General features: G+C 40.7%; 1 protein-coding gene across 1 annotated transcript in view; it reads left to right on the forward strand.

The window, feature by feature from the left end:
• KCNK10 (potassium two pore domain channel subfamily K member 10) overlaps positions 1 to 24,932 on the forward strand; it is a 63,854-nt gene that overhangs the window by 24,880 nt on the left and 14,042 nt on the right. The window contains exons 3-4 of the mRNA XM_059819793.1: positions 9,614 to 9,731; positions 12,933 to 13,093. Coding sequence (XP_059675776.1) covers positions 9,614 to 9,731; positions 12,933 to 13,093 — 279 coding nt within the window. The remainder of the gene's footprint in view (positions 1 to 9,613; positions 9,732 to 12,932; positions 13,094 to 24,932) is intronic.

Below are 24,932 nucleotides of genomic sequence, written 5' to 3' on the forward strand. Positions count from 1 at the left end.
CACGTGAAGAAGACAGTACTTCTTGGAAGTTAGGATAAACAGCTTGGTGGTTCATTGATCAGCTGAGTCGGTGGGGAACAAAATTGTTCACAGAGCCCTCGCAATGGGCAGTGTGAAGAATAGGCTCTTTCCAGTCATTTTAAAATCTGGGAAACAGAAACTAGGTCTCCAAACATTGTAAATAGAGGTAAAATGTATTCACTAGAAAAATGAAAAATGTGTGCAAAGAAAATCAGAACTTAGTATCTGGAAGAAATTTTTGTCAGAGGTGACAGATTTGCAAGATATTTGCTCATCATCTCTCTAAATTTTCAAATTATATTAAGTTCTTAATTCTTCCTCCAAAATTAAACACAGCAACCAGGAGAGCAAACAGAAAATGATAGGTGGGAATTCTGAAATAAATATTCAGCCAAGAATTCTTGCTTTTTTGCAATTTACTATTGCGAATTTTATGTAAATGAATGATGATGAAGTATGCAATTAAAAGTAGAAAATAATTGACATTTAAGAACTACAGAATTTTTAGTCTGGTCTAGTATGCAAAGCTTTAGAATCAATTTTGAAGGAAATAAATATCAAGTATGTAGGGATAAGTGGAAAATGGCATAACATGCAAGAAAGGTCTCTCAAGGATAGAGTTATCTTTCATTGATTAAAATTCTAAACAAGGAAAGTATTACGGATCTTACAAGACTTCAGTAGAGTATCTTCTAGGATGCTATGTAGAAACCTATCAGTTAGCCTGGAGAAAATAGAGATTAGATAAGAAATGTGAGATACCTAAGGAATATATTCCAAAGTTGAACTTCAGCCTCATATTTCAGATCTGAATTTGTGTCTGAGCCTTCCAAGAGCACAATGTGTTTCCCTCTGGGATGTCACACCAGAGCTCTGTTGTGATTTCAGGCTGTTTGAAAAAACACAGAGCTATCCCCTGGATTCTTGTGTCCATCCAACCAACTGTGTTATAAAATCCTTTCTATAAGAAGTGAATCAAATTTATAAACTTAGTATTTCTTTTAAGAAGCTGTTCCAGTATCTCATTGCTGTGATGGAAAAAGCATTCTCCTACTTTTCAGCCTAACCTTGTTCCGTTTCCTTGTAGTTGGTCTTCCACAGACAATGTCCCATTGCTTAATTGATTCCTCTCCCTTGCCCACATGTGTAGAGAGCAATGCTCTTCTGCCTCTCCTAAGCAAAATGAATTTCTGTTTCTTTGCAGATAGATGTGGGGTCTCCCTGCTTGTGCTCTGTGTTCACAGAAGACAGGTCAGTTCTGAGTCAGAAGCTGTGTACCTGTACCTTTGGGCAGCCTGGTACTGTAGCTAAGAAGCCAAACCTGCTTCAGCAGGAAGCGGTATTGTGCTGATGTGACTATACAGCTTTTGGATCAGGGCTGGCTTGGATCACATCCATCATCTGTCTGCAAAAGACAGGTGAACATATTTGGTTGGCAGGGTGAGCTCTGTTCAGGGATATTGGTTCAGATGTGTTTCTCGTGGCAGTGTTGCAGAGATACATGTTTACCTCAACTCCTTAGGTATAATGTGTGCTGGCTGATTAAAGCAAGCTGACTAAAAGCAAGAAGTTTGTATTCCCTTGATGGGAATGTCACTATTAAAAGATACGCAAAATGCTTTCTTTTCTAGCAGAAAGCGGAACACATAATAGATGCAACAAGTAAAGCACCTCAACAGGATGGTAGACTCCTGCATGCTGACTGCAGTACAAAGATTCCTATATAGCCCCTATTCTCTAGCCTAAGCTATGTACCAGTTTTTATTTTTTATTTTACAACATTTTTCCTTCTTTCACCTCAGAAGTGGTGACACTAAAATAAAAAACAGGCATACTGTGTCACTACAAGGCAGATACTCTGAACGAATCTTATCATCTCCTGAGATTTCAGTATGTCCTCAGGCATTACACTGGGTAACTGGAAATCATTTTGCAAAGGTAAATTAAATGGGTTTAGCAGCTTAGCATGTGAATGTCTTAAGGCCAAGTGATGTGAAATATTGAAACAGATTTGTCAATAAAGAACAAATTCCTTTGGATTCTTCCGTATGTCGGGGGGTGAAATTGTCTCCAGTGATGTAGTTGGGTATGCTGATACAGAAAACTCTGATTGTAACTAACTGATTTGCACAGAAGAACAATGAACCACTGCTTGAAGATAATGTCAGGGGGTTAATATTGTGCTTTCATGCCTTCATGCTGATGATCTCAAAAGTGACATCTCCCTGGCTGGCACAATGCATTTCTGCATTGCACCAAATGCTGCATCTGCCTTTACAACTATGATTTCAGACTGATGTGGCAACCTCTATGTGTCCTGGCTGCTTTGGTGTGTGCAGTCAGCACCTGGCTACTGCTAATGGAGCTATTTATAATGAATGTTATTTGATTACCTGAAAACCTTTAGATGAACACAGATCATACTATCCAAAATGACTGTGTTGATTTACGTCTATGCTTTGGAGAATATGGAAAAAATACAAAAAGACAGACCTTAGAACTGGCTTGTATCCTTTTACTGTGGGAGTGGCTCTGGAACAATCTTTTAAGGAGAAGAGGAAAGAAGTGTCATGGTCTTTAAAAGGCTAATGATGGAAAAATTTATTCCTTTGCCTAAATTTCAATCTTTCAAAGGATTCTCCTTTGGAAAACCTGAAGGAAGATGTACGGCACTGTATGAGGAAGCTGTTAAAATTTAGTGTGGGTGAGACATCCTTTCCAACTTGATCTCCAATAACCCACTGCAAATATTAGCCCTGGTAGCACCAATCTGAATTGCTGAGTCCAGACTGTGAAGTTCATTCATAGACTTCAGGAGTAATATAGTGATGAATGCAGTGCAAATCCCTAGGAATATTCAAAGTACTTTAATTTTGTATTTATCTCTTGGCTTTTGGCTCAGGTCTGTCTAATACTAATACAACGACAGATAATTTTTTCTTAACAATATCAAGTATTTCACAATGCAGCCTATATTGTCCAAATTCACTTGAAATGGAAGTTCTTAACTGTACATTTTTAAAGCCCATTTCTGCTTCTGAAGTCATTTGTTGCAGTGAAGCAAGTTCATTATTTAATGCCTTGTGTGATCTACAACTTGGCACAACGGTGAATACCAGAATAAGAAAATGACAAAATCGTGTGCTCTATCTTGACACTTTTGAGTTTTCAGAGTTAGAGAGAAATGAAATCTAGAATATGCTAAAAGACAGTGAAACTTCCGGTGCTTCAAGTGCATTTAGCTGTACTGTACCCATTTGAACAAACAGCAGAAGACAGCAGGACTCAAGTGACTGGACATACAGTTGGAAAGAATAATAACATTGGTAGTTACACCTGCTAACATACTACAAAACTTTTTTTTAGTTCTTATATGTCATAGCATAAGCTTATTAGTAGCTGGGCTCAAAAAGAAGTTGTCTTGCCTTTGTAATAACGCACACTTAGACTGTATAATGGGGAGGTTATGCCTCTCAGAAAGATGAGATGTTATCTATCATTATGAGAGGTAGGCAGGAAGACCATCAACGTGTTTTGGCAAAGTAATTCCTATGGACCTGATAAGGTTATTCATATTCTGTTTCTATGTAGCCTGTGCACTGTGTATGAGTAAAAACTTTTGTAATAAGCCCTGCTTTCATAATGAGCCCTGCTTACGTCATTCATAATGATGTAAGGTAGGGTGGCTTGCTACTGTAAGAAGTTGCTTAAGTTATTGGTGGGCTGTGTTCTTCTTCCTTTTCCTTCAGGATTTAGTTTAGGAGTGTGAGTGATTATAGTATAAAAAAAAAAAATCACCCACATGGGAACTAAGTCATATTATCAATGTCCACTACTGACAACAGCAACTCATTCAGACTTAGCTTGTAAGCTGAAAAGGAAGCAGAGCTGGAAATAAGCTAGTTGGGCTTTCTGGCTAATTATGTTAGTATGAGTCCATATTTTGGATAGGCACTTTTTATTAGTGTTCTGAACTATTTTTGCCCTGAAGGTGAGCAAGAAAGGAAACATCCTGTAAAAGATGTTTCAGTTTTCAGCCGCTTGACAGGTTCACGAGTGTCATAAGCCACCTTGTCTTTTCAGGGTGTTTCTTGTAAAATGAAGATAACTTGGATGGCTTTCATGTGCTAGAAGAAAGCTCTAGATGGAGCAGAAAAAAACAGTGTTTTGAGTTAACTATGGGGAAGACTTGCCTGTTGCTGAAGACAGGAGAAGACTATTTGAACTGTGAAGAAAAACAATGGCAAATATCTTATTGAATCTTCTGCCTGTGCCTCTGGAAGTTGTCTTCTACATGTCCCTTCTGCCCCTGATCTTTATTTTACCTTATTGCCCCTAAAAGGATATGAAAGAAGAATTCAGATCTCTTGGGTCCTGTCTAAGTTGGTGCAGGCACTCTAGTTTGTAACTTCAGTCCAGCGATACTCCAGTTGGATAGGAGACAGACTGAGCCCAGGATGCTGCAGAAGTCTGCAGCTGTCCTGTAGCTACGTTGCTTCCAGAACTTAGCTAAGAAGTTTTCAGGGAGCTAAGCCCTTTGGACTTAGATCTCTGTACATGTCCCTTGTTGAATGCTGTAGGTCTGCCCTCAGACATAGTGCATGCACCACAATCAAATCACTGTAAGTGTAGGTAGATCACTGTCTGTCTGATTGTCACCTAAAGACCTTTATGGGATAGGCAGAAATATTTAAGGGATCAGCTTTCAAAGCTTATTACTTTTGATTATACCTGAATAAAAATTCCTGGCCTTGGTCCTTCGAAAATGCTATTGTGGAAAAGTGAATAAATGGGAATTTATAATGAGGATCCCTTAATCACTGTATGAGGGGTGGTGAGAATAAGTAGAGAGGTAGGAAGTACAGAGGAAAGTTATTAAGGAATTAGTCTTTAAAAGCTGCTTGCTAATGAGAAGCATCCTAATAATCGTAAAAGAGAAACATCAGATCATGAAAGGCAATTGAAACAACTTTTTGTATGCTTGATAGGAATACGCCTGGAAAAGAATTGTAGAGGAGATAATCATTATTGGATTAGCATGATCTGTGGAGAGGAATTAATGGAACTAGAAAAAAGATGACAAGAATTTTCTTTTCTTATCAAATTCCCATCCTTGATTACACATAGGGTACATCCTTTGAGTAGCTCAGCACTCAAAGAAGGGTATTATGCTTGTCCTTGGAAAAGATTTGTCTTCTTCATGCTTGGGATCTTACTGGAGAAATTTAAAAAACATGAACAAGCGAACCAGATAAAAGCCTTTCTTCCCAGAGAAACCATAAACAGTCTGTTTAGTTCCTGTCTCCTCATCAGCTGCACTAGCTCCCAGCTATCTTGTTGCCTATGGGCATAACTCTAGACTTTTTCTTGATATAATTGTCTTAATTAGTGATCAAAGTACCTAATACATTAGTGAAGGCTGGCATGTATTCACTCATGCACCAAGGAGGATCAGGTATGTGAGTATCCTGGCACAGTGAGGACCACCTACACTCCAGGGCATAGGGAGCTGGTGGCTGTGGACCCCACCACTGCTAGCCAGGGAGCATGGCTGGCTGGGGGCAGCCAGGGGCATCTTCCAGCCGAGACTATCAGGCACCTCACTGGGAATGGGGATGGGCTGAGGCTGGGCCAGGACATCAGTCCACAGGTCAGGCCCCAGCTCAGCAGAGCCTGTGGCTGGACAGGGCAGGGCTGTGCGGAGCTAGAGCCCGACGCTTGTATGGTGTTGCTGGGGCAGGGACTGAGATGGTGAAGCCCGAGTAGTTTCTATTTGGTATAATGAGAATATAATTGATTTTATCCATACAGAAGAGATACTATCGATCTTATGTTGTGTGTGTGTGGGGAACTCTTGACACCTGGTGAGACAAGTTAGTGTTCACTACACCTTTCTTTGGACTTTGAGTCCTATATGCTAACAACTAGGCAGCCCAGGGTGGGTCCATGCCTCATAGCCTTTAAATATTGCTGCCTGAATATCAACAGGTGGAATTGGTAAATCCTATTCCAGACTGAGTTGGAGTCTGGACTGCACTCTTTTTGGGAATACAGGGTTCAGTCGTCCCAGTATCACCACATATGCTCGGCTTTTACTGTGGGGTTTGCCTTCAGTCCCATGAAGATTCACCAGACCATGTCTTTTTGGTTACAGAGGGACTATAATGTGCTGATACCAAAGGGGCCGAGAGTAAAATACACATCTGTACAATGATAGGGAACCAAACTGAAAATCATGATCAGAAAGACATGTTTAAAAAAAAAAAAAATAACATTGAGTACTTGGATTTACTTTGGTAGCTTTGTCATTTCCCTCACTCCTATCTGCCTATCGGCTTCAGGACACATCCATTACTTGAACAGCAAGAAAGATGATTTCAGTCCTTTGAGGTATTCGAAGTTATTGCCTTCCCTGAATGGGTTGCATTTCGAAAGATAAATTACCGTTGATTAATAATTATTCATTAAAGAATAATGCTTTCTGAATTAATAAAAAATATTGAAAAAATGTTGTGCACTGTGTAGGTAACTCCTCTTGAGAAGGAAGAAGGGATCAGGAAAGGAGTAAGTGTGAAACAGCTATGGGTACTTTGATGACCTCTTACTTCTGATGATACTTCAACTATAAAAATACTTGAAACTACTAGTTTAAAATTTCTTAAATGTGGAAAGTTTGCCAACAGAGCAGTTAGCACTCTGGAAATTGGTTCTTTCCCTACTCCAAGATAACCTGAGGATGCAGCTCTTCAGGTCATGCTGCAAAGCCTATCTGAAGTTTCACAGATGGGAAACTGTTGTAAAATTTCATGGTCTGTGTGAACTGGGAGAGTCTTGCCAGTGATAGTGTCCTTGTTCGAGTTTTGTGTCAGTCTTCATCTAGCAGGATACTTCTATGTAGGTGGACTTGTGGTGGTGGTAGTAAGGCATCCTTTACTCATTGCATGGCCTGAAATTGCATATTTAAGTGCTGCTAACTGCAGGGCTGCTCTCCTTTTACTGCTCCCTTTCTGTCCTCCATCGCTGTGCGCAAAATACTATGTATTAAGGGATAGCATTGGGATAGTTGGATATTTATAAATGAATGATGTCAGTTAATCTTTAAAGAAAAAATGAATTTGTTCTGGATGAGAAGGGAGTCTGAGAATCTCGAAGCTACCTAAGGCAACGGGATGCTCCTTCGCTTCAGGGGTTAGTGCTTGGCCCTAACAGACTTGCTGAACTGTGTAAACTCGAATGTGATTAAAGTGTTGTAATTAGCTCACAGAGATTCACACACTCAAGGGGAAGGCAAGCAGCATTCCTTGGCAGAAGTAACATGCCGGGATAGCTGACAGTGTGTCATGGCCTATTTAAATGGGCAACCTGTCTGTTATGTTGATTTACTCTCTTCTGGGTAAACAAACAAATGATCTCTGGTTTCACACCATCTGCAATATGCCAGCAACTGGTACAGAAGCCCTTTCAAAGGGTTTGGTCCTAAACACTTCCTTTCTCTATATCCCTGTTTCTTGAGGTATGGACAGGTGCTGAGGAACCCTGGCTTTCTGCCCACATGAAATGCAACCAGTCCAGTCTGGAGCTTGCTCATGCTGTAATTTCACAATCACCTTAGCCTGGCATGTAGCGGCTCTACTGTTAAAAAAGGCTGTCCTGTACTGATATCTTTAGATATACCTGGCCTCTGTTCTTGCCCATGCGCCTCTTCTCCCACTGCTTTCTGTTTTCGTGGGGCAATGTGATGAATAACTAAAAAATGGGGAGCAGATTAGCTGAAACTAGCCAAAGGAAAAAAATGTGGTAGAGGAACATTTGTGATGGTGAAGTCAGTTGGAAATATAGGCAAAAAATGAGTAAGGAAATGTGCAAAATGGAAGGAGAAAAAATGTGATAAATGAGCCATCAGAGGGAAGAGCTGGATGATGAGAAAAGTGTATCATGAAAGTTAGGGATAGAAGAGGTGTTAAATGGATGTATTTAAAAGGCAGTGCTAAAAGCACAAGAGAATATGAGGTTATAGAGAAGATCAGGAGAGAAATTATAGACATGAACAGATGAGAAGTGGGGCAATGGTCAAATAGAATGGTTAACCTTGCTTCCCACATGGACTGTATAGAAAAAGGTGAAATAAAAAATCACAGTGACAATTCATAGATCATAAGTCAGAGACAAAAGACAAGTGGTTAAAGAAACAGAATAAGGAAAGTCAAACCAAACTTGTATTGACAGGTGGTAATTCTGTGTTGAACAAAGTCAAAGAAAGAGAGGAGGTAAGAGGCAGCACTTTGCCTCTCCTGTTGAGCCTGGCAATAAGGTCACTGAAATAACCAAGGCTAAAGGCTGGTGGCAATATTTAGGAGGAGGAGCAAATATCAGAATGAGAGAGAAGGGGAAGATCTGGCAGTAGCACGAGTAACATGGTAACAGCAACATTAAGTGAGGTTGGAACAGAATGGGAGAAAAGCAAAGAGCTGGAAATGGTCAGAGGCAGAAAGAGAGAAGCTTGGTTTCTTTGCATTGGTTTTATGGAAATTAATCTCAGTTGGGAACATTTGGGAAGGAGAAGTTTACTTTGAAAGGCAATCTGCTGTTCCAGAGTGAGGTCTGAATTTCTCTACGACAGGCAATAGAATGCATGAGACCTACAAGCAACTAGAGAATACGTACCAAAGGGCATCTCAAAAGTGAACTTAGAGCAATTCAGCTGAATGTGCCAGATGCTGATGAAAGATTTATTTCTGTGCTTTGGAGGCTGGGAAGCTGCAATGAAAGGCAAATGTGTATGCCCCCATGATACAATATGGTGCATTTTTAGAAATTCCCAAGCAAACATTCAGCAGGCTGATATGTCTGCCTGGTTTGATTCAGTGCTGTGTGAGACACAGGACAGTGACTTGGAAGTAGTAGGGCTACCTCAGCTTCTGTTCTGGATTTAGTTCGTTCAAGCACTAGCTGGGAGTCTCTGTACCATGCTATATTTATGGACAGGCGATCATGTCCGGTGTGGCAACTGAGAAGTCCTAGCTGATCACAAAGTTGTTTCATGATATTTCCATAGCTATCCTTTTTGTTCATTTCAAATGGGATATGTATATATCCTATTTTTTCTTTAGTTAGCATAAAATATAAATAACTTAATCAATTATTAATTGATTAATTGGGAATTAAAATCCTTGGCTAACTAGCTGCAGTTGACTTCACAAACATTATTTGTATTTACCACCCTTCTTGCTGCTTCTAACATCAGCTGTTCCCATTGGGGAATTTTTCCTTTGACAGTTATTGCTACAAGAGTGATATTTATGGATCTCTTTGTGGTGTCCATCCTCTACTTCTCAATTGCCTCAATTGTCTCAACATTTCTTTTGCCATTTGTCTATGCATTGTATCTTTCTTCCACCTTAGTAGCTATTTAGTTCAGTCGTATATTCAGCTCTTGTGTACAGAGGATGCTACTATACTTTGAGCAGGTATTAAAAAGTTTAAATCTAAGCTGTTCCCATGGTCCTAGAAATTTCTCTTTGGAGCCTATACCGACTTGCATAGGATATGGCAAAGCACGCATAAGGCTGATTTGTTGTCTCTTTCTTTGCAGCATGCTATTGATGCTGATAATGCAGGAGTCAGTCCCATAGGAAATTCCTCTAACAACAGCAGTCATTGGGACCTTGGAAGTGCCTTTTTCTTTGCTGGAACAGTCATCACAACAATAGGTATGTTTATTGCTTATCTTTTAAAATACATAGTCACACTGAGACCTGGATAATGAAATAAATTTGAGGAAGGTAGATCAGAAAGAAATAAAGTGGCTGAACTGTATTTCTCTCAATTCTCAGAAGGCATGCCTCTGGTATGTGTCAAGGGCATTGAGCCTCTGGGTAAATATCACAAGTTGTTTACACAATTAGGGTAGAATAGCAATGCTGAACTGAAAACAAGTAGCACTGATGTAGCTAAAGCTTTATAACCCTCTTCTTGGTGTAGATGCAGATGGTCTTAATTTTCACTAAAAAGATCAAGAACTAGTACCCAATGAAATAACTATTCTATGGTTGTTGGGAATTTGGATTTTAATATTATAGATGAATTTACCCATAATGGTAACTTTCTTCCTAAGTCCATCAATTAATTTTGGCTTATGCTCTGAAGTTTGATATAAGTAATTCTTCTCATACCCTACTCCTTGTAACTGGAAATGTATTCACATAAGTATCACAACCTTTTAAAAATCCTTCCTCACTTTCATACTAATAATTGGAAGGAATTCCAAGAATTGTACATTGTGTAAAAAAAATTTTTTTTTCCATTCTAGAATTTGTGGCCTTGAAACATTGACACATTTCTCTGTTTTAGATGAAGGGTATACTGAACTGCTCCATTTACTTTTCTTGAATCACTGATTTTAGTAAAATTCATTATTCAGACCCTTATCATCTGTCCCCCCTGCACATTGTGTCCAGTGAGTTTAGTCTCTTGATCTCTGAATGCTGGCCTTAGATATGCTAACATTTTTATCCTCTCCTCTGTGAGCCAGTTCCTCTCCTGAAGATTGTTGAAGCAGCTGGGATTTCGGAAGATGGTGTGAAGTGAAAAAGTGATAAACTGTTAACATTGATGATAAAGTTAATCTGCTGACAATTATACTGTGGTTTTATAATTTTAAGCTTGATTTCAGTGCTGTCATGGTTAGAGGACAAGAGATCTGATTATTTGGAAATCACTGGCAGATTGTTGTTTTTTATTTGCATTGCCTTTGAGTATTTTTCTGATTTAAATATTGGATAAAGTGCTTCTCCATATTACAACTGTGATGCACACACTGGTGACTGTATAGACAAATAATCTGACAATCACATAACCCTTCATTAAAGTGTGAGTATTTGACTGAATTCTACAAGTTTTTTATGCAGGCAATACAACAAAAAAAAACCTGTGGCAGTTACAAAACTTGCTGTGGTGATCATCTCCAACAGTGGAGTCTGTGCCTTTGGCTTTGCCTTTTCTCTGTTGTCAGAGTGAGGGTGAAAGAGCGATTGGAGAGAGTGTACTCCTCCCTGTGCTCCTCTACATACTAAGCTACATTACCAAGTATTTTTAATGGTAGCATAAAACCAGCAGGCGGAAAGAAAGAAAACATTTCTGAATCAAATGTAAGAAAACCCTCCCTTAATATTTGTTTACTCAGTAGACCCAAGTGACAAGCTTTTAAATTACTCATTAAAATAAATGCCACTATGTAGGCCTAGTTTATGTAGGCATATTCATTGACATCTGCTATTTAAATAACTTATTGAAAAGAGCTTGGATTTTTGCCCATATTTGCTTTAAATTCTCCATGAATTAGATTTTTATAGGTTGCATAAAGTCTATGTATTGTGTCTGAGCAAGAAAATGATTTTATTTTATCCACCAGAGCCCTGTTAGGGCTTCTCTTAGGCAGACACTCAGCAGGCTACCTGGTCAACCTCAGTCCACTGGCCTGTGGAGCCTGGGTTTTCTTGGACTTCTAGAAGAAATCTGGGATCACGGATGCAGCCATGAAAAGGACTGTGGGTTTGGGGGAGGCAGTGTTGTGAGTCAGCATAGTCCTTTCACCCATGATAGAGAGATATATCCAGTGCCAGTGTCACAAACCTAACAGAATTAGGACCTGGGAGCCAGGCCTTAATTCCCAAGGACCAAAAGGAATTGCTGTAGATGAAGCAGACACTCTCTTACATCTCCATCTGTCTGGATGCTTTGTGTTTCCACTTTAATTCATTAGTGATTTGTGATTGTGTGATCATTTTTAATATTCAAATAATTATGTCTAGTCAGAATACAAATCTCTATAACATTCCAATAAAGATACCTGATCTTAAATGAAAAGGTGCAAATATTACTGCCACAATTCTTTTTTTTTATCTTTAACATTAACATTTTAACAGAAATACCATGGCTACTGGAGTCATAATGGTCTACGTAGGTTCCTAAGGTTAAATTCACATGGGTGGTGCAGGGAAGGGAAGAAGTGCCTGAACAAACTGTGGTGACTGCATGTAGGTTACTGCACAGGACAGGTGGAGAGCTGCCTTTCTGCCAGTATCAGATGTTCCCCACATTTTATCTGGGGTTACAAGGCTAGGAATCGAAACCAAACATGCCCAAACATGCTTGGGCCAAAATGAGAATTTTCACTCAGGATATGTAGCTGGATAATTATGCCTTGGTCAGAATCTGTCATCTTTTCAACAGCCCCAGGTTATCCTAACAGAGGATGGAATGAAGGCATGTATGCACCTTTATTACAGCATCAATAATGATTTTTAAATGTAAACGGAGTAGGAGCTTCAGAAGGAAGGCTTAAAAACTTCCTTGTTAAAAGCTATTAAAAAACATCATGAAATACAAATGTTAGGCTCTTTATTGTCAAATTGAAAGGGGAACTGAATAAAGAGTTCAAGGGCAAATTTGCATAGTGTGGGTACAGTTTGGAGGCTGCAGTGTAGCTAGTCAGTGTGATGAGGGGCTGAGGAAATTATGAGCTAACCACTGAAAATGAGCCTTGTCAGGTGAATCACACTCCCATCAGGAAGTCACTGGCACAGCCCAAGAGGAGCAGCAGCATGCAGGCACCAGGCCAGCATGGAGGGATTTCTGTGCCATGATAAGTCAAGCTAGGTTAATTAATCAAACAACAACTTTAGACAGGACCTGAATCTATAGAAAATATTGGTAACTGGGGCTACAAGAAGAACTAAATCACAGGGGGTAGCTCGCCTGGGAAATGACACCATGCCATGGGAAGTCTGTAAATAGGAATTACATGTGGAACAAAGGTAAGTCTGCAGTAACAGCAGTTCTTCTAAACCCATTAGTTTGTCTAAAAAGCCATGTATAAGTTCTGAGAATTTGACAATTGTTTTTCTCCTCAGGGTATGGGAACATTGCCCCAAGCACTGTTGGAGGCAAGGTTTTCTGCATCTTGTATGCCATCTTTGGGATTCCACTGTTTGGCTTCTTGCTGGCTGGGATTGGAGACCAACTTGGAACCATCTTTGGGAAGGGTATCGCAAGGGTGGAAAAAGTTTTCAGAGTAAGTTCACTGTCAGTTTTTTGCTTGTGTTGTATAACACTTTTAATTCTGTTGCTATTACCTGCAGTCCTTTTTATATGTTGGGCACCATGTAATATTTTCATACTTAATGTCCTTAGGGGCGTCTGTAGTCAGTGGAGAGAAATAGACTTCTCTAGATGGTGATGCAGGGGTTACAGATCAGGCTCTGAATTTCCTTCTTGAGGCTATCTCTGGGGAATGTATCTCCTAAGCTAGGTTCTTTACAAGGACTGGTTGTAAAGCAGCCTTCAAAACACCACAGGTTGCTTTGGACATGTACATCCATTCACTGAAAACAGAGAGAAGGTAGAGTAACTTCTGGAGGAACAGGGATGCAGAGCAGGTCATGACTGTATTACTAATAAACCCTAGAAGACTTGGAAAGCAGGGTTACTGGAGTGAATGTGAACTTGGAAAGAGACATGGCTGAGTGATATGCTGTTACTGCAAGAGGACAGATGCATTGAAGTAGATCTGCAGCTGTAAAAACTGGCATAATGCCACTGACTGGAATCATCTTCATGGTATTTACCTGCCTTGCCTACCATGGATAAATCCTACACCAGATTTCTGTATAGAGTTTCTCATGTGTAATTTCCCTTCATGTTGCCAGTACCCTCTATTTTTGAGTCTGTATCACCGTAAGCAATTCTTTCACAAGCAGTGCTGCAGACCTGCCAAATGCTGTTTTGCTAATTTGCCAATGGTTCACTTCGGGGATTCTCTCTTTGAAGCAGAACTTCTAGAAGTGACCTGTGTGATGCTTCCCTTGGAGGTGGTGTAACTGGAGGTAAGTCTTTCCAGGGATGGAGTGGATGAGAAGCTGTCCAAGCTGGTTAGTTTAATAGGCATCTATTTCTAAAACATTCCCACAGATGAGACCAAATTATTTGTAACTGTTTTTGAAAGGAAGTAATTGAATATTAGACTGTAGTATGAGCAATTTCCCTTTTGATTAAATTACTGTGAAGTGTCCCAGACCAGCCATAAGGAGTATCTCTCAGGCTACATGTGGAAAAAGGTGACTAGTGATTATGGGTGAGTAAGCCAGTACATGCCTGACTGGAGAACACTTGAAAATGGGCTACATTTTCATGAAATGAAAAATAAGGTTATTGAAAGGTGGCTCGGGTTGGGTCTGCAAAAACAGAAGTAGCTAAGATCCCTAGTTTCATTTTTACCTAGCTTCTTATTATACCTGCTTCACTTCAAAGGAATCTCTGAACCTTCCAGCCTACTTCTGCCCAAGAAAAACCACATCTCAAAGTCACGATATGAATTGCAAGTCAGAAAATCTTTGATTAATTGTCAGCTGTAGTATTGGCTTTCTGGGTGATGTGGACAAGATGCTTAAACTGTTAGCATGATAGATTATGAATAAAATAATACATGCTCTACCTGAAGTATTTTAAGATTCACAGATGAATGCTGATACTAACGTTTCATACAGAATATAGCCCTTTGCCACTTAATGGGAGTTCTTTTGGTATTCAAAGTACTCCTTCCTTGTCTTGAGTTAAGGCAGTTGCTTGTTTATAACCATCTAAACTATTTCTTTTCCTCCTTGGTATTTTGACAGCTTCCAAAGCAGTATAGAGATCTGTGGTCCCCTTGTTTAGCCAAGATATATATTTATTCCTTTTTATTCTCATAAATGCATTACATCTGTTCTTTTGTGATTTGGTGGGCAAGGTGATACATAATTTCCTTAATATTCCTAGTAATGAGGTTCCGCTATTTGAAATATTCCTGATATAGTTTACAATTTACATGCATCTTAGTAACTAGTCTTCATATCAGTGGTTTCACTTTATATGATTATTTACATAACATTTGATGTATTATATATAATCATTAATATATTATACATGATATGTACTTTATATTGTTAGCTAATGCAGAATATAAAATCATTAGAATTTTAGTAATTATGTAATTTATTACCACATTGTGTTTACATTGTTAGGCTCCATAAATGTTTGAACCTAATCAGAAAAATCCACAAGTGGAGTAACAGTTCTTGATTTAATCCTGAGCAGTGAAGAAAATTTAGTTCAATGTGTAACTCTTGTTTCTTACTTTGTAACTGTCTCCATAATGAGCTCAAATTCAGCATGTTTGTGGGCATAAAGCAACCTGCTACAACCTTTAAAGAGAGGACATAAAAATTAGGATTGTAGTTAGGAGGAAACTAAAAGGAACAAACATAGGCTAAAAAGGCACTGAAAAGCATAATAAAATATTGGGTGTTGTGCCTTACAAATCTTTTGGAGCTAGCTGAGGGGTCACTGGGTCTGTGTCAATGATCTAGTGATTATAACAGATTGAATTTCCAGAAAGCTTTTGCCAAATTTTATGATCAAAGGCTATGAGGAAATGAAACTGTGATGAGGTAAGAGAGAAGGTCTCACAAGTCAGTACATGTTTAAAGGGTAAATGGAGATTAGGAATAGATGATAGCATTTTTGATGTGATTCTATTGGAGTCCTTGCTGGGATCTTACCGTTTTAACAGAGGTGGTCTGGAATGGTTCAGACAAGAAGATGAGTGTGCAGATGACAGTGCAAATTATGTCTCCAGATGTTTCAGGATAGCTAAAGTGGAAGCTGCAAAAGGATGATAAGATGGTAAATGGAATCCACTGTTGGTGATAGAAAATAATACATATTTCATAAGTTTGAGGAAAGAAATCCTAATATGTTGATACAGGCATAGCAACAAATTTCAGTACTCCAAAAGACACTTGGGATTACTATGGATGGTTGTCTGAAAATAGCACTGTGAAACTTAGCAGCAGTTAAAAAGGGAAAAAAGAGTGTCAGCGAAGGAGTTGAAAACCAAAAGACCATTTCACCACTGCACAAATCCATGGTGCACTTGCACCATTAATATCACATGCAGTTCTAATAATCCCATTTTGAAAAGCAATTAACAGAAATGAAACTCAGTGCTAGGTCTGCCCCACAGGCCTTGTATCTGAGCCTCTAAGATGGCATTCACTAGCTACCTGTATTATTTGCCTTCTAGTGGGTCCTCAAGGGCAATTTGGGACAGTCTAGCTTGTACCTTTAGGGAAGGGAATGGGAAGAAACTTTGCATGTGTCCTGGACATTATAATAGATCAAGTTTCCATGTGCATATGCCTCAACACTGCTTCTGTCTGTCTCCGGTGGCCTCTGTTTATGCCATTCACCCTTAGGGGTGTTACGTGGCAGCCAAGAGTTCCTGAAACCCTTGCCACTTTGTCATTGTCTGTACAGGTGAATGGGATTTGAAGGCGACTTGATTTTGCATTGTTGTTAGGATCATTTTTGAAGCTAGGTAAAAGGCAGTATGCATACACTGGCAGGTGGGAAGGAGAGGAAGGTTTCTGTCGGCACAGCAGTCTTTTCACCCAATGCATTTCCTTAACAGGTCTCTTGCTCCATCCAACAGTGTAACTGTGAGCATGGAGCCCATGCCACACAAGGGACAACTTGCCCCTGACATCCCCTGACATAGCTGGGAAGATGGAAGGAGGATTCCTCCCAGAGGAATTGTGCTAGTGCACTTGTGCTGCCTCTGACATGACCTGTGCAGAGCCCCAGAGCCCCACTAAACTTATATTAATTAGCAGCACAAATTAAAGCCCAAGAATGCCACATTTAGCTATTGCATGACCAGCCCAGGCACTCTGTGGGGATTTTAAGAACAATTTGAACTCCATAAATGGGGAAAGAGATCTGCTCTTATCAAACACACACTACCCCCACAGTAGCGACAGAATATTTCAGCAGAGGAGCTGGACACATGCCACTGCGCATCTTGTAATCCAAAGTGTTGCCGCTATTTCAGTGTGTAGATAACCAGGAAAACAACTACTCATTTGTGACTAGGCAGGACTGGAAGTATTTCTTTGCAAAATGATGCTTTGTAAAAACAGAAACTTTTCATGTCCCATTTTAGGAAAGGGAGGCACTGGCAGAGTGACACTGCCTGGGATACGAACACCACACATTGGTGTCAGATCTATGCTTTCTGTCCTACTGGAGTAATCGTTTTTGGTACAAGTAAATAAACATCAACCAGGTCAGAGACGTAAACCAAAGCGTCCCCCATACAAGCCCTACCTACTCAGCTACTGATTATTCCTATACATCCCATCTTCAATAATCTGGGGCAGAACCTGGCTATAGTCTGTTCTCACATGCATACAAGTGTGATTCCCCAGGAAATGGATATGTACAGGGTCACCATATTCACTATATGCACTGGTCACAAGCATTCAACATCTGGGTTCAGTGACGAATCAGTTATCCTGGCCCATCTGCAAAACCCACGTACACACTCAAAATGTGATTAAAAAGTTGATAATTCTTACAAATAATTTTCACCTGGCAAAGCTTTCCAGACACTACAGAAATGAAATATGCATTCCACAGTGACATAAAACCATAAAAGTAGTATTATCTTACATATGTGAGGGATCTTATGAATGATCTGAGACTGTTTCTATAATAAACAGCAGAATAAACCCCATTCTTTTGGCTTGCTCTGTACACACAGAGGCTGCAAGCATCTAAAGATAGAAAGGAAAGCACTCCATAGACAGAGTGCACAGTTACAGAATGCAGCAGCTGTCATTATCATGAGTTAAATATAGGGTAAATTCAGATAGACTTTATTCAAACGTTGTAATGAGTGTTGAGATTCTCACTGGAAATAGATGAGATGAGCATAACCTGATGAATCTTCCCTCATCTTGCAGTTCAGTACATGATGCAGGCATTCAGCCTGGGCACAACATGCTGAGAGCACTCCAGGATTTTCTGGCTTCTGAGGTGAAACCACTGTGAGCAGTTCCTGGACTTGCTTACTGCTTTCATGCCTCTGGCTTACAGCACTATGCTGAGGACAGGCCTGGCAACACAGCTGGTAGGATGTGAATTGCAATACAGAGATGTGAGCGAGCAGCCAGAGACATGGATGGTGGCAAGGCTGCACCCCTGAAGCTCGCGTCTCAAGAAAATACACTGCTTTGTGCAGAAACGCAATGGCTCTGTAAACAACTCACACTTCACTGAACCAGGGACTTGCCAGAACAGACACATCTGATATCTGTCTTTCAGGTTTTAAGCTTAGAAAACCTGTTTGTCCATTGATCTCTTGAGAAATGGTTCACTCTAGATTTAAGAGACATGTAAGCATTATGAAAATTATATACTTTTTCTGAAAGACAGCAGTAGGCATTACCTTAACCTTGAAACAGTACTAGGAAAAGCAGTTCTTCGCTGGAAGATGGGGCTGGGGCAGGAGTAAGAGAAGTCCCACTGAGCTGGTGGAAAGCTTCCTTTCAGCAACTGCCAAAGCTCTATCTTTCCTAAACTTTGTTGTCTGTCTTTCTGAATACGTCAGATCTACTCTAGCTACTCTTTCTTTTAGAGATTCAACTTCTTTTTAGAGATTTTTGTCTTCTCTGATCTCTTTTGTTACTGTACAAGTGACAGGAATTGTCTTTACAAATTCATTATCTGAAAATGAATGGAAAACAGATCCTGGGAAAGAAACTTTGTACAAGATAGTAACTGCGCAGAGGAGAAACACTTAAAAGTACAGCCTTTTTTCTTTGTCTCCCCTCAGTCCATCCATTTGCTCTATTATCTCTCTGCTTGCTCTTTCTCCTCCTTTCCTTTGGCTCACATCAAACCCATAGCATTATACCTGACACCAGTGAGGGACTGGTGAGTGAGTTCTCAGCAAAGTTTGCTGTTCAGAGAAGTTGTTTGAGGTATCCTTGAAGTACCACCTTTACCTCCTCTTCCCTAGGGTAATGCCATAGCCCAGGGACCCCATCTGCTTCCTGCCAGGCAGCCCCCACCCTGTGCTTTCTCGTCCAGCCCCATATCAGCATCGATTCTTCTCATTTTTGGCAGCTGAATCAAAATTTCAGATGAGGTCCTTCCCAAAGCCAGAGATTCAAATCCAGATCACTGTTTAGGCAAACTGTGCTGGTTTTGGCTGGGATAGAGTTAACTTTCTTCATAGCAGCTAGGATGGGGCTGTGTTTTGGATTTGTGCTGAAAACAGTGTTGATAAAGCAGGGATGTTTTAGTTACTGCTGAGCAGTGCTTACACAGCACCAAGGCCTCTTCTGCTCCTCACCCCACCCCACCAGTGAGCAGGCTGGGGGTGCACAAGAAGTTGGGAGGGGACACAGCCGGGACAGCTGACCCCAACTGACCAAAGGGATATTCCATACCATATGATGTCATGTTCAGCATATAAAGCTGGGGGAGGAAGGAAGGGGGGGACATTCGGAGTGATGGTGTTTGTCTTCCCAGGTAACCGTTATGCATGATAGAGCCCTGCTTTCCTGGAGATGGCTGAACACCTGCCTGCCGACGGGAAGTAGTGAATGAATTCCTTGTTTTGCTTTGCTTGCCTGTGCGGCTTTTGCTTTACCTATTAAACTGTCTTTATCTCAACCCACAAGCTTTATCACTTTTACTCTTCCGATTCTCTCCCCCATCCCACCTGGGGGGAGTGAGCGAGTGGCTGTGTGGTGCTTAGTTGCCGGCTGGGACTAAAACACGACACAAGCCAGTGAAATCATTCTGGATTTGCACTCTTGTTACTGAATTCAAAATTTGGGATATGGTTAATAGATAAATGTATTATAACCTAAGTGATACGTTAGCTAGTAAGATCCTATTTGTAGTTCTGAATATATGGCCTGACACCTGCATTTCTGAGCAGATTAAGTTAATGGAAGATAGATGGAAAAGTTTCCTTTCCACTTCCTGACATCTAACCAAAATATACCAAGAATCAACACCATCTCTTTTATTTTGTTTTATTGCATTTCATTACTAGCCAGCATCAGTGTGTTATTACATCAGCTGCTCAAAACCCACTGAGGATATTAACACCCTATCTTCTCTTTTTTAATATGGTGTTATTCATTGTGGTTTTCTGTAAGGAAAAAAGCTACTTTTTTTTTTTTTTAAATTAACTCAAGGACTTCCACAGGGGAACAGTCCAGCACAATGACCAATCTGCCATCTGCTGGCATCCTGTCTCTGGACAGAGCTGTCAGGATGGGGTGTGAAATCCAACATACTGGTGCACATACACAGTATTATTCCAACATGATACAAGATTTATGAGCTGAAATTTCAGTGTTCAGAGCTTAGCCTAACAATTTCCTGGGTCATTTCCACCAAACAAAATGGCTGAGAAATGCAAAAAATCAGTCACCAGAAAGGAATCCTACATTTTCATAATCTAGTAAGAATTTCTTATTGTTGCAGTAAAGACAGTAGATATAATTATATGCTGTTATTAGTTATTAGCACTTGGATACCATAGAAGCCAGCCAGGAACAGGACCTCAGTTTATGAAGACTCTGTGGAAACACTGATTTGTAAACAGTGTTTTTAAATGGACAGGAAAATATACAGACAGAGAAAAGGATGTGATAGTAACAAATGGCAGGTTGGTTGTGAAGCAGAAAGTTTTGGAGGGAAGAAGCCATATGGGAATTAAAGACAAAATGAGGCTGAGAGGTTGGAAGAAGTGGTTAGGGATGATAGAAATTAAGTGAAGCTTATGTGAGGATACTGCTCGAAGAATGGGAAAGTATGAGCAAACAACCACTTGCTAAGGAGGACTACAACGATCTTGTGAGGTTATGCAGGGAGAAAATTAGAAGGACCAAAGCCCAACTAGAACTTAATCTGGCTACTGCCATAAAAGACAATAAAAGACATTTCTATAAATATATTAGCAACAAAAGGAGGGCTAAGGAGAATCTTCATCCTGTAAAGGATGCGGGGGGAAACATAGTGACAAAAGATGAGGAAAAGTCTGAGGTACTTAATGCTTTCTTTGCCTCAGTCTTTAATAGTAAGACCAGTTTTTCTCTGGGTACCCAACCCTCTGAGCTGGAAGATAGGGACAGGTAGCAGAGTGAAGCCCCCACAACCCAAGGGGAAATGGTTAGTGACGTGCTATACCACTTAGACACCCACAAGTCTATGGGGCCTGATGGCATCCACCCAAGTGTACTGGGGATCTGGCAGAAGTGCTCATTATCTACCCTCAGTCCTGGCTAACTGGGGAGGTCCCAGTTGACTGGAGGTCAGCAAATCTGATGCCCATCTGCAAGAAGGGCCAGAAGGAGGATCCTGGGAACTACAGGCCTGTCAGCCTGACCTCGGTGCTGGGGAAGGTTATGGAGCAGATCATCTTGAGTGCCGTCACGCTGCATGTACAGGACAATCAGGTGATCAGGCCCATTCAGCATGGGTTCATGAAAGGCAGGTCCTGCCTGACTAACCTGATCTCCTTCTATGACTAAGTGACCCGCTTAGTGGACGAGGGAAAGGCTGTGGATGTAGTCTACCTAGACTTTAGTAAAGCCTTTGACACTATTTCCCACAGCATCCTCCTGGAGAAACTGGCTGCTCGTGGCCTGGATGAGTGTACTCTTCGTTGGGTAAAAAACTGGCTGGATGACTGAGCCCAAAGAGCTGTGGTGAATGGACTTAAATCCAGCTGGTGGCAGGTCACAGGCATTGGGGCTGGTCTTCTTTAATATCTTTATCAATGATCTGGACAAGAGGATCGAGTGCAACCTCAGTAAGTTTGCAGACAACACCAAGTTGGGTGGGTGTGTTGGTCTGCTTGAGGGTAGGAAGGCTCTGCAGGGGGATTTGGACAGGCTGGATCGATGGGATGAGGCCAATTGTATGAGGTTCAACAAGGCCAAGTGCCGGGTCCTGCACTTGGGTCACAACAACCCCATGCAATGCTACAGGCTTGGGGAAGAAAGCTGTTCAGCAGAAAAGGACCTGGGGGTGTTGGTCAACAGCCGGCTGAATATGAGCCAGCAGTGTGCCCAGGTGGCCCAGAAGGCCAACGGCATCCTGGCCTGTATCAGAAACAGTGTGTCCAGCAGGAGCAGGGAATGTTTGTACCTTTGTACTAGGCACTGGTGAGGCCGCACCTCGAATACTGTGTTCAGTTTTGGGCCCCTCACGACAAGAAGGACATTAAGGTGCTGGAGCATGTCCAGAGAAGGGCAACGAAGCTGGTGGAGGGTCTAGAGCAGAAGCCTTATGAGGAGCAGCTGAGGGAACTGGGGTTGTTCAGCCTGCAGAAGAGGAGGCTGAGGGGAAACCTCATCTCTCTCTACAACTACCTGAAAGGGGGTTGTAGCAAGGTGGGTGTTGGTCTCTTCTCCCAAGTGACAAGTGACTGGACAAGAGGAAATAACCGCAAGTTGCAACAGGGGAGGTTTAGATTGGATATTATGAAAAATTTCTTCACTGAAAGAGTTGTCAGGCATTGGAACAGGCTGCCCAGGGAGTTGGTTGAGTCACCATCCCTGGAGGTTTTTAAAAGACGTGGATGAGGCACTTAGGGACATGGTTTAGTGGTGGACTTAGCAGTGGTTAACAGTTAACGGTTGGACTTCATGATCTTAAAGGTCTTTTCCAACCTAAACGATTCTATGATTCTATAATTCTATAAAAGTGAACTTAAGGAATATAGGTACTGTAAGAATCCAGAAACTGCAGCAACTGTGTAGGCTCTACAGAAAGAGCACGGCAGAAAGAGCAGCTTGGAAGAGCAATGTACAGCAGCTAGCATACTGAGCATGGATGCACCAGAGTCAGCAAATGCACTGCCTCTATTTATTTCAGCTTATCTTTCTCTTCAAACTTTATTTAGACCAAAAGTAACTGCCTTTAAAAACACAGTCAGTGCTGAGTTGTTAGACTCTTTGGAATCATTTGTCTCTAGCAATTTAAGGCTGATGTGCTCTCCTCAGGAAAATAAGACTTCAGCACAATGACTTTTTAAGCATATGGAAATTCAAACACTGTATCTCCCACCACACTGGAATGGGTTGTGAACTACTTCTGATGGGTGCACTCCTCCCTCCATCCTCTTGAAAAGGAGTTTCACTATGCAGAAAACAATAGGGTGCAGTGAGGAAGCATGTTTCAATCCTTCCAAAAGATACTGTCTGACAACTGTTTAAGTCAAAATTCGTGAGGACTCCTGAAATCCAGGACTTCATTGTCAAGATGCATGGTCCAGGTTGGAAAACTCTGGGTGCATTCTCCTCTAGTTCATAAGTAATGTATTTGTTACAAAGAGGACTGTTAGTCTTTCTGTACTCTACAAATGTATTCCTCACTCTGCTCCTTCCTGCCTGGACTCCTTCAATGTCCTTCTAAACAAGAGTTGTTCTAATTGCTTTTCTTGGATGTAAAGCAGTCCAGACCCACAGCCATCTGGACACTTCACTGTAGTATGTCTGGTAATGGCAGAAGTGTGACTGTAGACTCTTACAAAGTTGAACTGGAGGATGAAAGGCAGGAGTGGTAAATTTACAATGCCTGTCTCTGAAATATTTTTCTCCTTGAGGTACTGCAGGCCACATCTTTTTTCATGTTTCTAACTGGTGCTTTAATTATGGTGATGGAAAGATAGCAGGAAGTTTTATTTTTGCTTTTGATCATCACCTGCTTTAGTAGTCCTTGTGCTCCAGTGCCAACAGAAGATACAGGCAACGATAATCCTATGAGTGAACTAAACAACTAAAGGTGCAGGCTGTGACTTCATTACATGCAGTGACTTTTCACCCACCAGATCCAAATCTGTCTCTGAATTCTATTTTAGGTTCAGCCACTGGCTTGTGGTATGGTCTTGAATATGTTGGTTTTACTCTTTGGATCACTTTCCCCCTCCATGATATTTGAGCTGCAAGAAAGTATCTTTTTCTGCACAGTGCTGAGATAGTATGCTAGTACTAAAAAATTCATGACAAAATCTATGGATCCCAGGTTATGGCATTTTATTCTTTCTAACTGGGTATTTAATTCACTTAGTGATGCTTACAGCTAATCTGCTTCAGGAAAAGTAACTTAAGTGCAGCAAACCTTTTGCTGATTTGTTCTTATCCAGTGGTCTTTGTTGCTAAGTTTAGAGTCTAAAGATTACAGAGGCTGGTTGTGGAGTACATCCTTCTTTAACTCTGCAAGTCAATAACCTCTTGCAAATTGGCATATATTTTAAGGGTTAATATTAACCTGAACAGTTAAATTCAGATCTTGACATCACTGAAAGATCTTTTAAACATTTTGGTTTATCAACAATGTCTGTTGGGCCTGTAAGGGCTTGCGAGAAGTATAGCATCAGACTGAGATGCCTTCAAAGATAGGATCATGAAGGTCTTGAAGTGAGTCTACCTCTAAAGAGAGCCCCAGGAGGTGTTAAGCCTGGTGGTAGTTGAAACAGCATTCCTGGGGTTGCTGGAAAGAGAAGGCAGCAGCTCTAAGAAGGGAGAACATGTCAACACCAGGAAGAGAGAATAATTCCTTCAATTTTACAATCAAATCAGTCTCACTAAAAAGATGATAGTATAACCAGAGGAGGAAAGACTATTCTAAACCCAGGCTTTAAAACTAGCTTAAATCCAGAGTATAGTGTTATCTGGAAATCTCAAGTCAGCTCCAGTCCACCAAAACTAAAACCCAATATGCATTGAAGTCCATCCCCCAAAGTGATTACCACTGGTATTACTGTAACACCTCTTTCTGTGACAGGCATTGCACAGTGTAGCTGTTGACTACAGGGCTCTTCAGAGGAAATCTTGTACTCTTTTGCCTGCTTATGTGAGGGCTTTTAATATATTTTTATTATTTTTTCTTCATTATTTAAAATTATTAAGGGTTCAAACCTTCAATAATTCTTCTTACTGGAGTCATACTCTTGTCACTGAACTGCAGTGCTCATAATATTTTACAGCTCTTAAAAACAGAATATG

This window comes from Gavia stellata, chromosome 7, assembly GCF_030936135.1.
Source record: "Gavia stellata isolate bGavSte3 chromosome 7, bGavSte3.hap2, whole genome shotgun sequence".
NCBI classification, from domain to species: Eukaryota; Metazoa; Chordata; class Aves; order Gaviiformes; family Gaviidae; genus Gavia; species Gavia stellata.